General features: G+C 44.2%; 1 protein-coding gene across 3 annotated transcripts in view; it reads left to right on the plus strand.

The window, feature by feature from the left end:
• rptor (regulatory associated protein of MTOR, complex 1) overlaps window positions 1-22,298 on the plus strand; it is a 432,389-nt gene that overhangs the window by 118,036 nt on the left and 292,055 nt on the right. For 2 of the 3 annotated variants that reach the window (XM_085963808.1, XM_085963809.1), the window contains exons 5-6: window positions 758-904; window positions 14,695-14,870. In XM_085963808.1, the coding sequence (XP_085819934.1) occupies window positions 758-904; window positions 14,695-14,870 (323 nt within the window). Of the gene's footprint in view, window positions 1-757; window positions 905-9,849; window positions 10,072-14,694; window positions 14,871-22,298 lie in introns of those variants that run through there. The other variant, XM_085963810.1, reaches the window with a different exon arrangement.

A 22,298-nucleotide genomic window follows, 5' to 3' on the forward strand; every position in this document is an offset into this window, starting at 1 on the left:
AAAAAAATTTGTGGATTTGAATTTAGTTAAACAAAATCTGGAAATTTATATAAAAAAAGCTGGCGTCAGTAAAAATGACCATGAAGTTGTCGGATTGTCGTAGAAACCCAACTGGTTCACTAATCTCTTTTAGGTAAGGAAACCTGAAGCCCTTAGCTGGTCTGGCCTATATGTGACTCCAGTCCCACACCAACGTAGTTGACTGTTAGTTGGATCAAAACTGTTACAAAGAACAACACCACACTGACAGCAGCAGTTCAAGAAGGTCCACTGCCCCCGTCTTAGGGCAACGAGGAATGGGCAATAAGTGTTGGCCTTGCCAGTGACGCCCACGTCTCAAGAATGAATATGACACAAATTGAGGGGCATTAACTGTTCTGATTGGCCTCTACAACTTTAGGAATACAATTCTTAACTTTAAAACTGGTTTGTTTTATTCATGAGATATGTTCATGCAGTTAGTCTTAATATTGCTATCCTTGAGTTGTAAAATTGAAAGTCTAATTTTAAAGGGCTTTTAAATTCATCCTGATTTCTCTCGATAAAAGGACTATGTGGGGGGAGCCTTGCACGTAACTATCCTCAACAGATGTGTTGATAAATGATGTGTTTCTGCAGTATAAATTGTTCTGCTTTTATCATGAGAGTAGAACTTGCAGTAAAACTGAAACAAGTTTGCTATGAAGCCAAAATAGATGAGAAGCATACGTTTCCTTCCAGTATCTAATTGTTTTATTTTTTTTCCCTTTCGTAACAGAACTATACCCAGTATATTCCTCTTTCCATTTACGACCTTCAGACTTGGATGGGCAGCCCCTCTATATTTGTGTATGACTGCTCAAATGCTGGTATCATCGTGAAGTCATTTAAGCAGTTTGCATTACAGAGGGAACAGGAGTTGGAGGTATGTATGCTCTTCCCATAATGTTCACTACCACCCACCAAAAATAAAATGTATTAATTTTACTGCAAAAAATTATAGTTCTTGACTTCAAATGTATTAAAACAAAATTGCAATATGTGTAATCGGGCTTAATTCTCACCCTTGTACCATTACTTTTTATTATAGTACTTTCACCGAGAATAAACAGTGAATTCAGTGCAATTCTCGAGTCATAAATTACAGTTGACTCTTGCTGGTTCGTTAAAGATCTTTAAAGTCGTTTTTAATTTCCGATTTCAATTTCCCCCCCCCCCCCCCCCCCCACATCGAAAGCAGAGAAAATCATGGGTGGAATAAGAGCCCAGAAACCAGGGTAAATTCAAGAAAATCAGCAAAAAATCATTTTTTATTTTGAGCGTTGCTAAACCCCATGAAAATAAGCAAGAAGACTTTCGGCACAATTATTCTAAATGACAGCCAACAATTATTTACACAACTCGCAAACACATTTATTGGCTTCCACGGCCGTTCCAAAAGTAATGTAGTTTAACTTTCCAGAATCACAAAATCCTGTTGAGCTGTTTTATATTTATGGGATTAGAATGATGTACAAGACTCAGGAGGCAGTGGTATTACATGATCAAAGCACCCTATGGTAACAGTTGTGTAATATATGGTAGCAATTTTATGTCTCCTATTGCAGAAAACAGTCTATCTGAGTCATTGCACTTTACTGTTTCAGCTTTTATTGTGAAGTTTTAGAGTCTTTGATTAAAATGAATTTGCATAAATTGACTCCTTATGCTAATGTCCACTTGCTTCAATGCAGGCTCACCATTCTACCCTTTAACATTGTTTTTTTTTGGGGCAACGGTTTATCCAGTCTATAAATCCTACAGCTTTCTGAGGAAACTTGAATTCCTTCTTCTTGGTGTAGTATATATGTCAAACAAAGAGAAGCTGCATTGTTTAATCTGATTTCTATTCCAATGTTTCTTCTAAATTTATTGAGGATTCCTGTATTGGATATGGAAGATTAAAAGGAGTTTCTGTAAACCCTCCAGACTTACCCATACTTCAATTTTTTTCAACTTTTGTAGTACTGTACATCAAATACCCTACAGGGTTTTGAAGTCAGTATGGCAGAGGATTTTGATGGATTAAGTGGGCTGAAATCTAACACATCGTCTTGACAAGATGGTTTAGAGAGTAGGGACAAAGTGTATAAGTGCTGACAGTCATGAGGGCATTGTTGAATATAGGGGAGGTCCCATATGATTGGATGTAGTTGACTTAAATTTCCATAAAGGCTTCAATAAAGTTCCACATGAAAGACTACTACACAAACTCAAAGCATTGGATGAGGAATTGGCTGAAAGAGGAAGCAGCAAGTATCAGAGGAGTACCAGCTTTGATGTGTGGAATTACTTTTTCTCGTGCTTAACTGTTTTTACGTTTCCTCCTGTCTTTCATTCCCAAAAAGGGGATATTTTTCCATTTCTGGTATCGTACAGTTTGGATAGAGTTGGAATGCATTAACTAGAAAGGGAGCAGATGATGATGAAAAGCCCCATTGAGATGTAATGAGACAGAAATAGATGCCCAGCCAATGGAGGAGATATTAGAAGAGGTGTTTGAAAGCTTGGTCAGAGGTGAGCTTTAAGTTGGGCCTTCGAGGTAAGGGAGGTGGAGTGTTGTAGGACTTGAGAGGGAATTCCAAAGTGTGGGGCCCAGACAGCTGTAGGCATGGCCACCATGCTGTGGCAAAGGGACGATTTGCATTTATATAGTGCTTTTAACATGGATAACAGGGGCAGCACGGTGGCATAGTGGTTAGCGCTGTTGCCTCACAGCGCCAGGGACCCGGGTTCGAATCCGGCCTCGGGTGACTGTCTGTGTGGAGTTTGCACATTCTCCCTGTGTTTGCGTGGGTTTCCTCCGGGTGCTCCGGTTTCCTCCCACAGTCCAAAGATGTGCGGGTTAGGTTGATTGGCTATGATAAATTGACCCTTAGTGTTAGGGGGATTAAATACGTGGGGTTACGGGGATAGGGTGGGATATGTGTTGGTGTAGGGGTTACGGGGATCGGGTGGGATATGTGTCGGTGCAGGCTCGATGGGCCGAAATGGCCTTTATCTGCACTGTGGGGTTTCTGTGATTCTGTGAACACTCCTGCGAGGCACACGTTTTACTGACAAACTTTGACACCGGGCCACATCGTGATATTAGGACAGTTGACCAAAAGCTTGATCAAAGAGGTAGGTTTTAAGGAGCGGTTTAAAGGAGAGGGGTAGAGAAGTGGAGAGTTTTAGGGAGGGAATTACAAATCCTCAGGCCTAGACTGCCAGTGGTGGGGCAGTGGAAATCGGGGAGGTGCAAGAGGCCAGCAACGCAAAGATCTTGGAGGTCACAGAATGAGGGTGGGGCAAGGCCAGGGAGGGATTTGAACATAAGGATGTGAATTTTAAAATCGAAGTTTTGCCAGACCAGGAGCCAATGTAGGTCAGTGAGTAAGGGTGATGATGGCTGAACTGAACTTGGTGCATGTTAGGATAAGGGCAGCAGAGTTTTGGATGAGCTTAATGTTTCAGCAGTAGATGGGTGGAGACAGATGATGTTACGGAGATTATCCAGTGTCCACGTGGAAGCTGACCCCATGTCTGCAGATGATGCCGCCAATGGGCAGCATGCCGATTGGGGAAAAAAGGAGGCGGCCAAGGATAGGTCCTTGGGGGTAGTCCAGAGGTAATGGTGCCTGGATGGAAAGAGAAGTTATTGCTGAAGATGTTCTAGCTGTGATTGGATAAATAAGTGTGAAACCAAGTGAGGGCAACCCCACTGAGCTGGACAACGCAGCAAAAGGCGTTGTAGGAGGATGGCGTGGTCGACAGTGTCAAAGGCGGCAGAGAGTACACGGAGAGATACTGCACCCTCATTTGTGACTTTGGTTAGGGCTGTTTTGGTGTTGTGGCAGGGGCACAAACCTGATTGGATAGATTGAAACAAGGAGTTGCTGAGAAGAAGGGTACAGTTTTGAGAGGCAGCAACAAATTCAAGAACTTTGGATAGAAAAGGTGAATATGGATGTTGCCTTTCAAGATCTCATTTGTCTTCAGTTTTTTTTAAATTATAAGCAGTTGTTTGCTAGTTGTTTGCTTTGTTAAAGTTTGATGACTTAGATACTGTGTCTCCTGATTAAAAGCTGGTTCTTTACTGTTTTAGAAATTTCTCAACTTTTTTATGGGAAGCAACACTCGCGTTCGCAGCTGCTGGCGAAGGGGAATAAACCCTGATTTTAATGATGCTGTTGCTTCCTGCGTCTTTCGAGTGCTGATTTCCACCAGTTAATCAGAGTGTTGTAAAATATAGGATGAAAAGAACTCTCATGGGAGAAGGTGTAAGAACTTTTGAGAAGGTCGTAACCTCATAGCTCGTTCTAAAAAATCTGTTGAAAAGACATTTAAAAAAATTTAAACAGTGAGTGCTGATGACATGACTGGGATTGCTCCAACACACATGGGAGCTAATTATTGCTGATAAGTCATTAACCCAGGGCGCTTCAGCAATTGTACAATTGTATTTTTGCTCATTTAGAGGGATCGCTGCGGTTCAGCAACTACTCCGATATCCAAGCCAATTTCCCCTCTTTCCCGCGCCCCCTCCCACCAATGTGTTTATATTGTTTTAAATAAATATTTTTGGTGCTGCTAGGTTCCCCCTATTCAATGCTTTGTTTTTTTTAGAAAGAAACACTCCCCATGATTCTCACACAGGTGGAATAATTGGAAAGTGGGATGGAAATTGGGAATTAAAAAGTTTGAGGTACAGCATAATGCCAAAAGATTTTATTTTTTTATTTTTTGTTTCCTTTTGGTATTATCTATAACTGACATTGTAAAATAGTGAAGAACCAAATTTGTATTAGTTTTGGAATTGTGCATATTTAATGCATGCATTATGGTTAGAAACTTAAAAATCGACTAAACTAATTTTAACACACAAGGCGGATCCTAAAATCCTGTGATTTTCATGAGCGAAGCACAGGTTTTGAATTTTATTGGAATTCTGCCTAGCTGCTAATTGCACTCTGAACTGTCTCATTAGAGTACGGTTTTGGTTACTGTATTGTAGGGAATCTGTTGGAATCTTGCTAAGTTGGCCACCTTGCTGCGCTATTTGGATGGCTCCCAGATAATATGTGAAGGAAAACTAGTTTCAGTACATGATGAAATGTATTTTCTAAAGTGCATCAAATTTTAAATTGCCATGCGACTGTTGTCAAAGGTCTTTGCAGAATGATTTAGTAGCTGCTCATCCTGAGTGGAGAGCGGTTAAATTTAAAATATTAGATGAGTCATATAAAGTTGTGTAGGTGATTCATGTTTATTTATCGTCCATTTCATGTGAATGATGGTGGAGGTTGAATGCTTTGGTTTGGTTCCCTTAATATTGTACTTTCTCAGCCATTCAGATGCACCTCTGGCACCAAATGGCAACTCTCTTGTACTCAGCAAAGAGGAGCGAGACAAACTTTCTCCACATTATTGCACACGTCCAGGGTATAAAGTTCTATGCTTTAACCTTAATGAGTGAAACAAGACACCTACCTTCTAGTGACATTAAGAAGATAAAACCACTACAGTGATAAACATTTTTCTAATGTTTATAATCTATGGACTGCCATCAGAAGCTGCTCGAAGGAGTGGTTTGATGGATGTTTTCATTTGTTCTGAGTGGGCGAGAGTTGCATTTAAATTGGAAAGCTCTAATTGTAGGCGTTGGGTGGCTATTAATCGTATTCAGTCACCAGTGTCCTTTAGTTCAGTGCGCAGGATTAAAAATTATTCAGTTACCCTAATATATTTGCATAGATTTGCAAAACATGCCCAACTCAAACTTGTTTTAACTTCATGTTAAAATAATTAGAAAATTTTGTGCGTTTAGCCTTATAGGTTTGATTTAATTTTGCAATGTACAATCAGTTTTGCTGTTCTATAAACTGCAATGAGATCATTTAGTGATGGTGATTTTTTTTCTGTCTCTCCTGCTCACTTTCTCTTTTTTTGCCAATTTTCTCTCCTCTTGTGCTGAAGACATAAATTCCTTGCTGGAGTGTGATTTCATGGGCACCGGCAGCTTTGATCAAGGAGTCATTTTTTGTGTGAACCCAATCTGAGTGTTGAGGCAATGGCCCTGAAATTAGGATCGGGGGCTTGCCGCGCGTGCAAGCCCCCGATCTGCACTCACCCTGCGCGCCGACATCTGAAGCCCAGGCCTGCTTGCATTTCCTGTCACTGGCCCGGTTCAGATGTCGGCGCGCTGTGCTTACCTGATCCAGCGGCATAGTTAGTGCGATGTGCCGGCTGGGATCAGGTGAGCACTGTGCAGCCAATCAGGGGAGGGGAAACTCATTCATGAGTTTGACAGTAAGAGCTGTCAAACTCATGAAAAGTATGGGCTGCCAAAACACTACTTAAACTTTAAATAAAATTTTAAAAAACATCCCACTGATTATATGAACTATAAATAAGTTTTTAAAAATGTTTTAAACAATTAATCATTTTTTTGAAAAAAATAAATAGGGCCTAAAACTAAACTTGCCGTACTGTAAATTCTTTAAAAATAACAAACCTGTGGGGAAAAAAAATTTCTACATTGTACTAAAAGCCCACTTACCTGAAACTAAATACTTACGTCTGGTTTTTCCACGCGCAAAGACCGGAGGCCTTTACACGCGCGCAACTCTGGGGGGGGAAAAAAAGGAATTTCACTGCGCACGCGCTGCCTGTGCAGTCGCGCGCGCTCTGCCTCTTAACCCCTTGGGTCAGAGGACAGGAAATGCCGGTTTTCAGCGCATGCGCTGTGCATGCTGAAAACCGGCAATTCCTCCGGGCACACGCGTGAGTACCCCGTCCGTACTCACGCGTTGTGCCCGGATTTACTGGGCCATTATTTTGTTATGGGGAGCATCACAGTTGAACCCAATCCTGCCCCCATCCTGGCGTTCGCAGGCAGTTCCAGCAGGAATTGCTGTGTAATGTCAGGAGTAGGAACTCTGGTTGTAGTCCACTCCCAGACCGAACACGGAGGCCATTTGTCGCAGCCATACCCCTGAGAACAGCTAACTTAGCCCAGACCAGGAGTTAACTTTTGGACCTTCCTGGTTTATATGGCTCAGCTGTTCACTGCCTTAGCCAGCTGAGCCATTGGGGGGGCAATTAAAGAGTTCATAATTTTTTTTTGGCAGTTATGCTGTGCTCGAGTGTGAAAATACCACATTAAAACTGAGGGAACCTCTTTGGTTATCTAGTTCCAAATGAACATAGCCTTTACATAGAAACATAGAAGATAGGAGCAGGAGTAGGCCATTCGGCCCCTCGAGCCTGCTCCGCCATTTAAGGAGATCATGGCTGATCAGCCAAATTCAGTACCCTGTCCCTGCTTTCTCCCCATATCCCTTGATCCCTTTAGCCTTAAGAAATATATCTAACTCCTTCTTGAATATATTTAATGAATTGGCCTCAACTGCCTTCTGTGGTAGAGAATTCCACAGGTTCACCACTCTCTGGGTGAAGAAATTCCTCCTCATCTCTGTCCTAAATGGCTTACCCCTTATCTTTAGACTGTGACCCCTGGTTCTGGACTCCCCGACCATCGGGAACATCCTTCCTGCATCTAGTCTGTCTAGTCCTGTTAGAATGTTATAAGTTTCAATGAGATCCCCTCTCATTCTTCTAAACTCCAGCGAATGTAAGCCATGCTATTCACATGTCAGCTGTGGCTCAGTGGGTAGCACTCCCGCCTGAGTCAGAAGGTTGTGGGTTCAAGACCCACTCCAGAGACTTATGCACATAAAGCTAGGCTGACACTCCAGTGTGGTTCTGAGGGAGTGCTGCACTGTCGGAGGTGCCGTGTTTCAGATGAGACGTTAAACTGAGGCCCCGTCTGCCCCCTCGGGTGAACATTAAAATCCCATGGCACTATTTCGAAGAAGAGCAGAGGAGGTACCTCGGTGTCCCGGCCAATATTTGTCCCTCAGCCAACATCACTAAAACATTATCTGGTCATTATCACATTGCTGTTTGTGGGAGCTTGCTGTGCGCAAACTGGCTGCCGCGTTTCCTACATTACAACAGTGACTACACTTCAATAGTTATTCATTGGCTGTAAAGCTTTTGGGACCTCTTGAAGTCGTGAAAGGAGCTATATACATGCAAATCTGTCTTTAGTCAGTATTATTTTGATATGTATGTTGTAATTCAAATCTATTCTGCGCAGTGGATATATAATATAGAACTAGCATTTGCCTGCAAACAAGAGCTGCAGTGGAAAGAATGGCATTCAATAATGGATATGCAGAGCATTGTTCAAACCTTCGGCTGACCTAGTTCCTTTGCATTTTTACAGTCTGTTATATTTTAATTTCTTGTAACCCTCATGAGTAGCATTTTGTTAAAAATAGCATTTAGGAACCAGATATGAAAATTGCTAACTGAGGCCTCCATGAATTGAGATGGTAATGTGTGCTAAATTGATCAGTGCTTGATACTTGTAAGGTTAACACCTTTTTTGCCATTTTGGAACTGCAGTTAATGGCATGTTTGCACAGGGGCAATTCAAAGTTACAGATTATGACCTATGATCTGAATATTAAATTGGAGTGACTTTGCAATAGCCGCCTTCTTGAATCTCTGTTAAAAGATTGCTAAATCTATAAGGTGTCAACCATGGCTCAGTGGTAGGTCTCTCTGCTCTGAGTCAGCAGGCTGTGTTTTCAAACCCCACTCCAGAGACTTGAGCACATAATCTAGGCTTGCACTTGGGTGCAGTACTGAGGGAGTGCTGCACCGTCTTTTGGATGAGATGTTAAACCAAGGCCCTGTCTGTCCTCTCAGTTGGATGTAAAAGATCCGATGAAGAGGAGTTCTTTCTGTGTGCTGGACAATATTCATCCCTCAACCAACACCTAAAAACCAATTTATCTGATCATTATAATATTGCTGTTTGCTGGACCTTTCTATGCGCACATTGGCTTCCACATTTCCTACATTACAACTGTAGCTACAGTTCAAAAGTGCTGTTCCACAGCTTTTCAAATCTATTCTATTGAAAACTGGACAGTCGTTTGATTCAGACTGCAACACAGTAGGTCTCTGGGAAAGATCTAGTATTTCAGAGCTCAAGGTGTGAAGCTTATTTAATTAAGTTATTCATGACATTTCTTAAAACCTATTTACATGACATGCAGTCAAGATTCAGATTAAATGTGAGCCAGTTCTGCTATACAGGTCTTATCTGTGACCTTGTGGAACAGTGATTGATTCTCCTGATGACCGATGGGGTGGGCACTTAGACCATAACGTTACAGGTTCAAACCTTGGTTTGTGCTAAGATAGCTGATCTCGGAGAAAAAGCATCAGGGATGTTCATTTGTAAGTGGATGCAAAAGATGGGGGAAATTAAGATACTTTAGGGATGAGTTTAGATGGCCAAATGGCCATTTCTTGTGTAGGCTGAAATTCATGTAAAGTCTGGTGGTATTTTAAGAATAATTGATTTTCCATTGTGTTTAAAACCCAATGTATAAAGGCTGTTTCTTTTGAAATATAGGTTTGATCAATTCTATAATGAGTAATGATGCACGAAGCATCCTGTTCCAATAGTCTAGTATTAAGCATCTGATCCCCCGGGAAAATAATGCATTTGATTGCTATTGCATTGTACCATTGGTTAAACAAGAAGTACTCATGATTTCCTCAGAGAAGCAGTATCCAGCTGAAGCAATGCATATTTCATAGTCTTAGAGAATACTTTTCTGTAAATAAAATGCACGAATGCTGGGTTCTGCTTCGAAGCTTGAAACTTTTCTGCTAGCTTCCACAATTGACTGCGAAGCTGAAGAGCCTCACTTCAGCTCTGTTCAGAGCAGCCTGAGATTCCCAATTAAGTGAATTTATTTTCTCCTCATTATTATTTGCTTTGCATAGGAAATATCAGCTTGTTTGCTCTGGGCATAGAGTGCACAGTGGGATTCCATGGCACAGTGACAGCAGAAGATACTGATTGAAATTAAAACAGTAAACAAACTTGACCTTGGGGAGATGTGTGAGGATTCTGTTACAGGCCCATCATCTGTGTTTTAGGTGATTATTCAGTGGAAGAAAAGCTGGTAATGACCAAAGCAGTAGGTACAGTATATTGCAATATCAGACTTATTTTACAGTAAGTTCTCCTGCAATGTCTTCCAATGTAACTGACAGATTAATTTTTTGATCTACATTCAAAATGCGGCAGCTTCTTTTAACATATTGGGCAGTCCCAGCTGATGCAGACTTGGGCAGTCCCAGCTGATGCAGACGGGGGCGGTTCCAGCTGGTGCAGACGGGGGCGGTTCCAGCTGGTGCAGACGGGGGCGGTCCCAGCTGGTGCAGACGGGGGCGGTCCCAGCTGGTGCAGACGGGGGCGGTCCCAGCTGGTGCAGACGGGGGCGGTCCCAGCTGGTGCAGACGGGGGCGGTCCCAGCTGGTGCAGACGGGGGCGGTCCCAGCTGGTGCAGACGGGGGCGGTCCCAGCTGGTGCAGACGGGGGCGGTCCCAGCTGATGCAGACTTGGGCAGTCCCAGCTGATGCAGACGGGGGCGGTCCCAGCTGGTGCAGACGGGGGCGGTCCCAGCTGGTGCAGACGGGGGCGGTCCCAGCTGGTGCAGACGGGGGCGGTCCCAGCTGGTGCAGACGGGGGCGGTCCCAGCTGGTGCAGACGGGGGCGGTCCCAGCTGGTGCAGACGGGGGCGGTCCCAGCTGGTGCAGACGGGGGCGGTCCCAGCTGGTGCAGACGGGGGCGGTCCCAGCTGGTGCAGACGGGGGCGGTCCCAGCTGGTGCAGACGGGGGCGGTCCCAGCTGGTGCAGACGGGGGCGGTCCCAGCTGGTGCAGACGGGGGCGGTCCCAGCTGGTGCAGACGGGGGCGGTCCCAGCTGGTGCAGACGGGGGCGGTCCCAGCTGGTGCAGACGGGGGCGGCCCCAGCTGGTGCAGACGGGGGCGGCCCCAGCTGGTGCAGACGGGGGCGGCCCCAGCTGGTGCAGGCGGGGGCGGCCCCAGCTGGTGCAGGCGGGGGCGGCCCCAGCTGGTGCAGGCGGGGGCGGCCCCAGCTGGTGCAGGCGGGGGCGGCCCCAGCTGGTGCAGGCGGGGGCGGCCCCAGCTGGTGCAGGCGGGGGCGGCCCCAGCTGGTGCAGGCGGGGGCGGCCCCCAGCTGGTGCAGGCGGGGGCGGCCCCAGCTGGTGCAGGCGGGGGCGGCCCCAGCTGGTGCAGGCGGGGGCGGCCCCAGCTGGTGCAGGCGGGGGCGGCCCCAGCTGGTGCAGGCGGGGGCGGCCCCAGCTGGTGCAGGCGGGGGCGGCCCCAGCTGGTGCAGGCGGGGGCGGCCCCAGCTGGTGCAGGCGGGGGCGGCCCCAGCTGGTGCAGGCGGGGGCGGCCCCAGCTGGTGCAGGCGGGGGCGGCCCCAGCTGCTATAGAGAATGTACTGTTTATATTGCTGGCCTGCCCTGCTGGAACAACCTAAAGATTGCACACTGAGTTACTTTAGACACAGTTTATTACTTGCTGGCCATCATACCTTCAAAGCTCTGGAAAAGTTCCGTAGAGACCAGCAGCCACAAAATCACTTGGCTTTCCTTTATGGGCAGGCCGAGGTGTTCAGCCCACTAGTGGGTAGAAAACATAAACACATCAGTAAGGTGTCAGCTGTGGCTCAGCGGCAGCATTCTGCCATCTGAGTCAGAAGGTTGTGGGTTCACTCCAGAGACTTGAGCGTATAATCTAGGCTGGCACTTTTGCGCAGTACTGAGGGAGTGCCGCACTGTCAGAGGTGCTGTCTTTCGGATGAGACATTAAACCTGAGGTCCCAACTGTCCCCTCAGGTGGACGTAAAACATCCCACGGCACTATTCAGAGAAGAGCAGGGGAGTTCTCCCCGTGTCCTGGCCAACACTTATCCCTCAACCAACACCAACAATATGGTCTGGTTATTTATTTCATTGCTGTTTGTGGGAGCTTGCTGTGTGCAAATTGGCTTCCACATTTCCTACATTGCAACAGTGGCTACACTTAAAGAAAAAAATACTTAATTGGCTGTAAAGAGCTTTGAGACATCCTGAGTTTGTGAAAGGTGCTATATAAAATGCCTGTCGTTTTTTAACTCCAATTCCATTTATCTAACTTTTGGGATGCTGCTAGCCCCAGAGGCACTATTGGAAAAAGCTCCCCTTAGGTGGTGTCCAGGGCTTCCTGAGGCAGAAGTGCCACATGATTGCTAATGGCATACCAGCAGTGCAAATATGCTACAAGTTATTGCATCCGAGATTGCAAAACTATCTTCTTGCCAATTGTATCGAAGAGTAATCCCTATCCAAAGGGTGATTGTGATATGGTGTTTTTTCCTTGCCATATGGGATGAGGCTGTTGACTACTGGAAGATCCTTCCCACTCTAAAGTTGTATCTTTTGAGACCTTGTTCAGCCTGAATTTGAAAAAATTAGTAGGTTGTGAAGTTGTGCTTAAAAAAAGGGAGCTGTGGCCAGTGGGATTGACTGAGGCATTACTTTTTATTTTCAGGAAATGTTGATTAGTAAATGTGCGAACAGTCTATAGAGCAGACTAATAACTTTAGTGCCTGAGCTAAAAATAGGCAAACTTTTTTTAAATATACGCAAATCTATCATGCACAGGGGCATTGTCGCCAGAAAAATGTTTGAGGAGCAATCCGCAGACTCTGATTAGTCTCATTTAACTAATGCAAAGATGTGTTGCGTTTCATTGGGCAATTTTTTCCCTTTAAAAATCATGCTATTTGGTTGCACTCATTTAATTTGTTGTGCAATTGTTGTGCAATTTCCATATTTTGTCCTCCAAAAATATGAAAAGGTTTGATGTATTTTGAAAAGCAATTATCACAGTGAACCTCGGCTCATCTTTTGACCCCCCCCCCCCCCAACCCCTGTGGTTAGTCCTACCGGTGCTGCCTCTTGTGAAAAGCTCTTCTTTGTCTCAGCTCTTCTAGAGATAAAACAAACCCACTGAAAACACTTTTCAAGCATGTACGTACATTACATTGTCCTGGGATCTGTTCTGATTTGCAGCTAAGATCGGCTAGCTAGGAACTGAGATGCACTAAGTATTGCTTCAAATCTGTAACGAGCACACTGTTTAATTGATAAAATAAGCCTTCGGATGTGGAATGATCAATATAGGAATGTGAACAGCTGGGCGTTGTGTCCTCTGTGCCTGCAGCAGAGCAGATTCGAAAGTAGGGCAGAGGGCCACTTTTTACTGAATCATTTATGTGAAATTCAAAAAAGCCGTCGAGGAAAAGAAGCTGTCATGCTCAAAATCACAGATCAGATTGCTCGTTTGCTTCTGTTTTATACTAAATTATGGGACTGGATTTCAACAAATGCCAATGTCACAAAATTATCATGCACTGACCTCAGCGGCTCCCTAAACCCCATGGGTGCTAGCAAAAACGAGACCACCAGAGTGTGGTTTCTTCATTGTCTCATTCTGTTCCAGCAGTAGTACAATCACAAGGAGGTTTCACAGCATGAGTGAGACTGAACTGCGCTGGTTACAGAAGAGGCTCTTGAAAAGAACTCACCGAGTCTAAAATCCCACATGTCCTATGTTGTATGCATGATGAAGCACTTGCGTGTGTGCAGTATTGATTTGCAATTCTGTCAGTAGCAATGCGTACAATTATCAGCTTGTTAAATCTGCTTATGTAGATTTTGTACCATAAACACTAGGTCATAAATTTGTTTTGCATGACCATAACTGAGTTCTTCAGTGCTGTTAATAAGGTGGAAATCACAAGTTTTCTTGAGGCTTTTTGTATCATTTCAATTGAGTTTTGTTTGAGATGTTCTCGCACATCGATTTACTTTGTGGGCAGTCCGGTTGTCTAGTGCTTTCTTTTCTGTACTTGTCTTGCAGGTGATGCCTCTTTTCTTTCAGCTAGCATTGCATTATATACTTTAACGTCATTGATACAATTACTACCATTTAAAAGCAAATCAGTTGTGTCAATGAAATCTCATCTTGGAGATGTACTCCATAAACCAAACACAAGTGCATTCTTCAAACTAGCAATGTTTTGACTCCTGATCTCTGCCCAGTGATGCCTGTGGATGTTAGGGAGGGCAGGATCAGACTTGGGTTTGATGTCACTCATGACTGAGGAGCCTTTCGGGACTCATCTAGGCTCACACACAAAGAAAGGGCACTTGGGTGAAGCACTGAAGGGTTTCTTGACACCTGTGAAAATCATACCCTAGCAAGAGTCAACATCTTGAGGAAAATGAGGGGGAAAAAATGAAGTCTTCAGATGCATAGCATTTTAAAAAGAAGCTGTCTCCAAATGCTAAACAAAGAACTGCATTGCTATCGTATTCATCCCAAATGTTTCTGACGACCCTACTTGATGCAAGTAGTGAAACGTTACTGTAATTAATGTGGACAAATATATAGTCTCACTACTTCATGTTGGTGTTCTTAGCTAAACATGTATCGCCTGAAAAATGTGCCACCGTGAAAATGATTTCTTGGTATCTTAATGTTAGATTGATACAGAGCAGAATATATTGTCTTTGAACATGACAGCTGTGATTAGTGAGCCAGTAAACTGACATGATCCTTTGATAGCTTAAAATGCTCTAGTACCTCCAGTTGGTGCCATGAATGCAAATTCTTACATTGAAGCCATTGAGTTCTAATTAATTATTTATACAAGCCCATGAGTTTTGAATGATGGCCTTAATCTTTCAGGTTGCAGCTATCAATCCAAATCATCCACTTGCACAGATGCCTTTGCCGCCATCAATGAAGAACTGTATCCAGCTGGCTGCCTGTGAGGCCACGGAACTTCTGCCCATGAACCCAGATTTACCAGCAGACCTTTTCACTTCATGCCTTACTACACCGATCAAAATAGCATTGCGCTGGTAAGTGTCGCTATCTTTAATGATGCCATTTTAAAATTCTGCACAGTAATTGCATATTTAAAAAAATTGTTGGAACACTCGAACAGGAATGTAATTATGAAGGATAAGGGTATGCTGGAAATATTAAATATTTTGTTTGTTTTTACATCAATGGTATACATCAGTGATTTAGACTTCAGTGTAGGGGGCATGATTAAGAAGTTTGCAGATGATGCAAAAATTGGCCATGTGGCTGATTAGTGAGGAAGAAAGCTGAAGACTGCAGGAAGATACAGAAAAGTGGCAAATGGAATTCAATCCGGAGAAGTGTGAGGTAACCAATTTTGGGAAGGGCTAACAAGGCATGGGTATGCACAATAAATGGTAGGATACTGAGAAATGTAGAGGAACAGAGGGACCTTGCAGGGCGTGTCCACAGATCCCTGAAGGTAGCAGGGCAAGTAGACAAGGTGGTTAAGAAGGCATAGGAGATACTTTCCTTTGCCGAAGCATAGAATATAAAAGCACGGAGGTTATGCTTGAACTGTACAAAACGCTATTTAGGCCACAGCTAATTGTTGGAAGGATTAGAGGGGAGTTGAACTTTTTTCACCCAGAGGGTGGTGGGGGTCTGGAACTCACTGCCTGAAAGGGTGGTAGAGGCAGAAACGCTCAACGCATTTAAAAAGTACAAAAGCAAAATACTGCGGATGCTGGAACTCTGAAATAAAAACAGAAAATGTTGGAAATACTCAGCAGGTGAGGCAGCATCTGTGAGAGGAAACAGTTAATGTTTCAGGTCGATGACCCTTCGTCAGAACTGGAAAAAGCTGAAGATGAAACAGGTTTTTAAGCAAGGGCAGGGAAAGGGGGGAGGGGAGGAAAGAACAAAAGGGAAGGTCGGTGATAGGGTGGAAGGCAGGAGAGATTAAGAGACAAAAGGGATGATGGTGCGAGGCAAAAGGAGATGGTAATGGGACAAGTTAAGAAACAAAAGATGGCTCTAGATGAAGTGTAAATGGCAATGGCAGAATGATCGATAGCTGACATGTGGAAGAGAGAAAAAAAAATGGGGGGGTGGGGGAAAGGATAGGGGCAGAGGTTATGGTCTGAAATTGTTGAACTCTATGTTGAGTCCAGAAGGCCTAATCGAAAGATGAGGTGCTGTTCCTCGAGCTTACGTTGAGCTTCATTGGAACAGTGTAAGAGGCTGAAGACGATGAGGTCAGAGTGGGAGTGGAGCAGAGAATTAAAGTGACAGGTGACCGGAAGCTCGGGGTCACCCGTACGGACTGAACGGAGGTGTTCCACAAAGCGGTCACCCAATCTGCGTTTGGTCTCACCGTTGTAGAGGAGACCTCATCGTGAGCAGCGAATACAGTATACTAGATTGCAAGAAGTACAAGTAAATCACTGTTTCACCTGGAAGGAGTGTTTGGGGACAGTGGGAAGGGGGGAGCCTTCTGGACTCAACATAGAGTTCAGCAATTTCAGACCATAACCTCTGCCCCTATCTTTTTTTTCCCATTTTATTTATTTTTTCTCTCTCCCACATGGCAGCTGTCTTTCATTCTGCCACTTCATCTAGAGCCATCTTTTGTTTCTTAACTTGTCCCATTACCATCTCCTTTTGCCTTGCACCATCTCTTAATCTCTCAATGTCTCTTAATCTCTCCTGCCTTCCATCCTATCAGACCTTCCCTTTTGTTCTTTCCTCCCCTCCTCCCCTTTCCCTGCCCCCGCACCTGCTTCAAACCTGTTACATCGCCAGCTTTTTCCAGTTCTGACGAAGGGACATCGACCTGAAACGTTAACTCTGTTTGTCGTTCCACAGATGCTGCCTGAGTATTTCTAGCATTTTCTGTTTACATTTAAAAAGTACTTGGATGTGCACTTGAAGTGCTGTAACCTACAAGGCTACAGACCAAGAGCTGGAAAATGAGATTAGGCTGGCTAGCTCTTTCTTGGCTGGCACAGACACGGTGGGCCGAATGGCCTCCTGATGTGCTGTAAACTTCTATGATTCTATGACATGATGGTGGAATGAGAATGTAGATGTACTAGAGGAGGATATGCAACAATTATTAGAGATAACCTTAGTAAAGGAATCTGTTCCAAAAAAAATAATCAGCAAAACTAGAGGTGGGTCCTAGTAGCATGCACCCTGGGCTGTAAAAGAATTCAGAGAGGAGATAGCCGAGGTTCTGACCGCAATTTTTCATTCCTCAAATATTAAAATTGTGCCACGAGATTGGTGATCTGTAGTACCTTTTTTTGAAAAAGGAAGACCAATTAGTCTAAATGTTAGTTGTGGGCAAGCTCTTGGAATCCATAATTTGTGATTAAAATTAGTGACCATGTAGAAATGCATAGATTAATCAAGGACCGCCTGCACACTGTTAAAAGACAACATTTGTTTGACAAATGTCAAAGATTTTTTTTGAAGAAGTAACCTACATAGAAGGTTCAACAAGGGCAACAGTCCATTTGGTCCAAGCAAGCAAATATTTCTAATCACATTTACCCATCCTAATCCCGTAACCCCTCTTCCTTCATCCACCTATTCAATCTAATCTTGAATGTTGACATCGTTTCTGCCTCCACCACTAACCCCAGAAGTGAATTCCACAGTCCCTCAACTCTCTGCATAAACGAGTTTCTCGTGCTCTCTGTTCTAAATCTGTTACATTTTTACCTTGTATCTATGGCCCCTCGTTCTAGACTCCTCAACTACTGATTTGCCTGCAGTATTCTAACTGAGATCTTATTAACATTTGATACAGGGTGGTCATTATCTGTTAAAATCAGATCATGATAACATTTAGAGTTCCATTGGCTTTTTTTTTTAAACAACCATATCAACCTGAGGCACTGCCTTTAATGCCCTGTTAACCTGTGTCCCCAAATTCCTCTCTCCCCGCAGCACCGAGCCAGCTTCCATTCAGTGTATAAAGGAATGCTGCTTTCCTTTTTACCAAAAATGTATCGCCTCACACTTAGTGACATTCCCTCATCTTATCAGTATCCCTTTACTGCTTCCTTTTGTTTTCTAAAGAATTAACTATATCACTTATTTTGGTATCATCTGCACATTTCAATGCTACTCCTTCTAGACCTATATCCAAATCATTGATATACTTGGCAACCAGAAGTGGCCCAGAACTGAACTCTGTTGGACACTGCTACCTACTTCTAGTCACTCTTGAAAAACTAATGTTCACTCTTAGTTTGCTCCCTACTAACCAATGTTTTAAATCCAATTTGCAATCCTCCCCATTTCCATACTTAATGTATTATATAGGATATTATTAGAGAAGATTATCAAAGGCTTTCATAAGAACAAAAGAAATAGGAACAGGAGTCGGCCATTTGGCCCTTCGAGCCTGCTCTCCCATTCAATAAGATCATGGCTGATCTTCTACCTCATCTCCACTTTCCTGCACTATCCCTATATCCCTTGATTCCCTTAATATTCAAAAATCTATCTGTCTCTGTCTTGAATATACTCAACGACTGAGCCTCCACTGCCCTCTGGGGTAGAGAATTCCAAAGATTCACCACCCTCGTGAGTGAAGAAATTTCTCCTTATCTCAGTCCTAAATGGATGACCCCTTATTCTGAAACTGTGACCCCTGGTTCTAAACTCCCCATCCTCCCTGCATCTACCCTGTAAAGCCTCAAGTACGTGTACATTACATACACTGCATTTCACTGATCAACCATGTCAGTTACCCCTCAAAGAATTCTGAGGGTTGTTGACAATCTTTCCTTTTGATATCTCTGCTGGCGACTTCTAATTATTTTCTCTTCATCCAAATCTGACCGGATAGATAAAGGGAATGTAGCACTTGTGTGTATAGATTTTCAGGAGGTGTTCGATAAGGTGCCTCACCAGAGCCTTGAAAGAAAACTTCAGGTGTATGGTATGAGGAAATGTAGCAGTATGGATAAAAAGTTGGTTGATGGATAGGAATCAGAATTAGGGTTGGAAATGGTGCACCCCAGGAGTCTGCACTGAATTGAATTTTCTCAATACTGTGTATAAAAATGATTTGGACTTGGGCACAGAGAACGCGACCTTGAAATTTACTAAAGACAAGTTTGAGTGTTTGGCAAACTGTGAGGAGGACTCAAAGACTTCAGGACAACACAGACAGGTTAGCAGAATGGGCAGACATAGGTGAATGATGTAGTAATGAGCTAAAGCAAGATCAAAGCCATTTTGGATTTTATGAGGACATAAGCCCCAAAATTCCTGGTTTGTGGGAGAGCATAAGTTGGCAATAAAGTCTTTAGGTGGGGGGCAGGATTTTCTGCCCATGTACACTGGGATTCTGCTGGAGAAGCGGCCCAGCACAGATTCTGTTCAGTTTAAGGACATCCTGAAGAAGTGCCTATCTTCCCAATGACTGAGTTAGGACATGGTGATGTGACCCATCCACGATTTTGTAACTTTTGCCTTCTCATCTGCCCTTGAGAATGTGCACCACTGTTTGTTTAAAGGTGCAATTTGGCAGGACCCGCTCGTCAAGGTGGAAGTACTTGGTTAAAGGGACGCTGCTAAACAGGTTGCATGTGGAAAGTTTTGGCCGTATCTTGGGACTCATTGCAAGTATTCCAAAGAATGTTTTAACTCTTATACTCAGGAAGCCTTCGCCTACATTCTGAATTACCCCCCCCCCCCCCTGGAAATCATTCTATTTCAACACAATTACTGAGCTAGCATCTGAGGGCGTCCCAATGGGAATCCCACTTCTATATGCTGGAGGAAGAGGAGCGGCTGAAGGTTGTAAGGGAAGCTAGATTAATCAGTTAGCACCAGTGGAGAACATGCCATCCTGTCTCGGGAGACCTGTCAGATCAGCTAACTTGCTGTGTACTCCTCGATAAGACAAGTCACCAATGCTTTCTTTGCCAGCAGTGCTCAATTTTTACAATTTGACGGTGCTCCCATGCAGATAACTGAGGGGACCATCAAATTCTTCTTGATTGCTGAATCTCCAGGGTTGTGAGGGCTATTGGTTGCATCCATATTGTGTGCTCCAATGGTATTTGTATGAACTGCAAAGAGTTCCATTTTCAGTGGGTACAGCTCATTTGCAATGACCGGTACAGCTTCTTGCCCTGAATTCATAACATGGTGGGAAGTTACGATGCTTTTGCATTTCTTCACTCCAACGTCTCCGCTCTATTTCAACAGCAAGTGCAAAGGCCAGGATGGCTACGGGTGATTAGGGATATCCATTACTCCCATGGCTCATGAGCCCTCTTTGTAGGACCACCAATGCTGCAGATGAGCACCACACGGAAGCACAACAACAACTTGTATTTATATAGCACTTTTAATGTAGTAAAACATCCCAAGGCGCTTCATTTGGAGGAGTGTTATAAAACAAAATTTGACACCGAACCACATAAGGAGAAATTTGGGCAGATGACCATAAGCTTGATATAAGAGGTAGGTTTTAAGGAGCGTCTTAAAGGAAGAAAGAGGTGCTGAGGTGAAGAGGTTTAGGGAGGGAATTCCAGTGCTTCGGGCCTAGACAGCTGAAGGCATGGCCACCAATGATTGAGCGATTTAAAATCAGGGATGCTCAAGAGGCCAGAATTGGAGGAGTGTGGATATCTTTGGAGAGGGGGTGGGCGGTGTGGGGCTGGAGGAGATTTTAGATAGGGAGGGGCAAGGTCATGGAGGGATTTGAAAACAAGGATGAGAATTTTAAAAGCGAGGCGTTGCTTAACCGGGAGCCAATGTAGGTCAGCAAGCACAGGGGTGATGGGTGAAGGGACTTGGTGCGAGTTAGGACACGGGCAGCTGAATTTTGGATGATCTCAAATTTATGTAGGGTAGAACATGGGAGGCCAGCCAGGAGTGTGTTGGAATAGTCAAGTCTAGAGATAAAAAAGACATGGATGAGGGTTTCAGCAGCATATGAGCTGAGGTGGGGCGGAGACGGGCGATGTTACAAATAGCTGGTTTTAGTTATGGCGTGGATATGTGGTAGGAAACTGATTTCAGGGTCAAATATGACAGCAAGGTTGCGAACAGTGTGGTTCAGCCTCTGACAGATGTTAGGGAGAGGGATGGAGTCAGTGGCTGGGGAATGGAGTTTGTGGCGGGAACTGAAGACAATGGCTTTGGTCTTCTCAATATTTAATTGGAGGAAATTCCTGCTCGTCCAGAACTGGATGTCGGATAAGCATACTGACAATTTAGGGACAGTTTGAGGGAAGTGGTGGTGAGGTAGAGCTGGGTGTCGTCAGCGTACATGTGGAAACTGACAGTTTTCAGATGATGTCACCAAGGGCAGCATGTAGATGAGAAATAGGAGGGGCCCAGGATAGATTCTTGGGGGACACCAGAGGTAAAGGTGCGGGAGCGGGAAGAGAAGCCATTGCAGGTGATTTTCTGGCTACGATTCGATAAGAATGGAACCAGGCGAGTGCTGGACGATGGTGGAGAGACGTTGGAGGAGGATGATGACATGAATCTTGTCATTCATGTGGAAATGACTTATGAAATGATACTGGGCGGCCTGCTGGTGGCGCTGTCCAGGGAGAGTATAAATACTCGGGCATGGGCCCAGCTTGCTCAGGACATTCTTTAACAGGAACTAGTGAAGGGCACAACTAGATCGTCATGTTGAAAAACAGTTGATTAAAGCCTTGTTTAATACTCCGACTAAGTACCTCGTAGTTTTCTTACGTCAGATGGTATGGTCAACCACGTCAGGCCGCAGACAGGTCGAGAAGGGCAAGGAGGGGATAGTTTACCTTTGTTACAGTCGCAAAGGATGTGATGAGGCAAGGATGAGAATGGTACTGCGGATGTTGAAGACCTGGCCCATGAAGAACAGGAAGCTGGTGCAGTGTCAATGACTTCTAAAAGGCTGAGACAAATTCATTTGCCTTACTTCCATAATGAATAGAGTAGTATTGTTTGGAAGTTTCTGAGCCCACCAAAGATCTGTCTCTTCTCATCAACCTGAATGGTATAAATAAAATCCTTGTTCCTCACAGCTAGTCATTACAGCCCTAATCTGTGCCCTAAAATTTCATGCAGTGTAAATGGCTTCTAAAAGGCTGAAACACAAACTCAATTGGCCTACTTCCATAATGAATAGAGTACTACTATTTATCTTCAGCTACTTTGTGGAGCACATATGAGGACGTGGTAGCTGGTGAAGAGATTTAAGAATACATAAAAACATCAAATAAGAAAAGGTATAGGTTCTCACAAGCTCAGTGAAGGCGCAGAGCCTCCGAAATGCCAGGCCAGTGTTGAAGCCATTTCTTGCTGTTGCTTCCTCTTTATGTGCTGTTAAATGCCAGATGTTGACACATTCTCCTCCAGTGGCCTGGTGTTCTCTGGCATTCTGTGCTGTTTTCTTTTGTAGGACGAGTGCATAGTGTTAATTGGCCGCTGCAGTCTCCAGATCTTGCAGTCAC

Source organism: Somniosus microcephalus, chromosome 21 (assembly GCF_052327205.1).
Source record: "Somniosus microcephalus isolate GS21.2 chromosome 21, FLI_Smic_1.0, whole genome shotgun sequence".
In the NCBI taxonomy this organism is placed as follows: domain Eukaryota; kingdom Metazoa; phylum Chordata; class Chondrichthyes; order Squaliformes; family Somniosidae; genus Somniosus; species Somniosus microcephalus.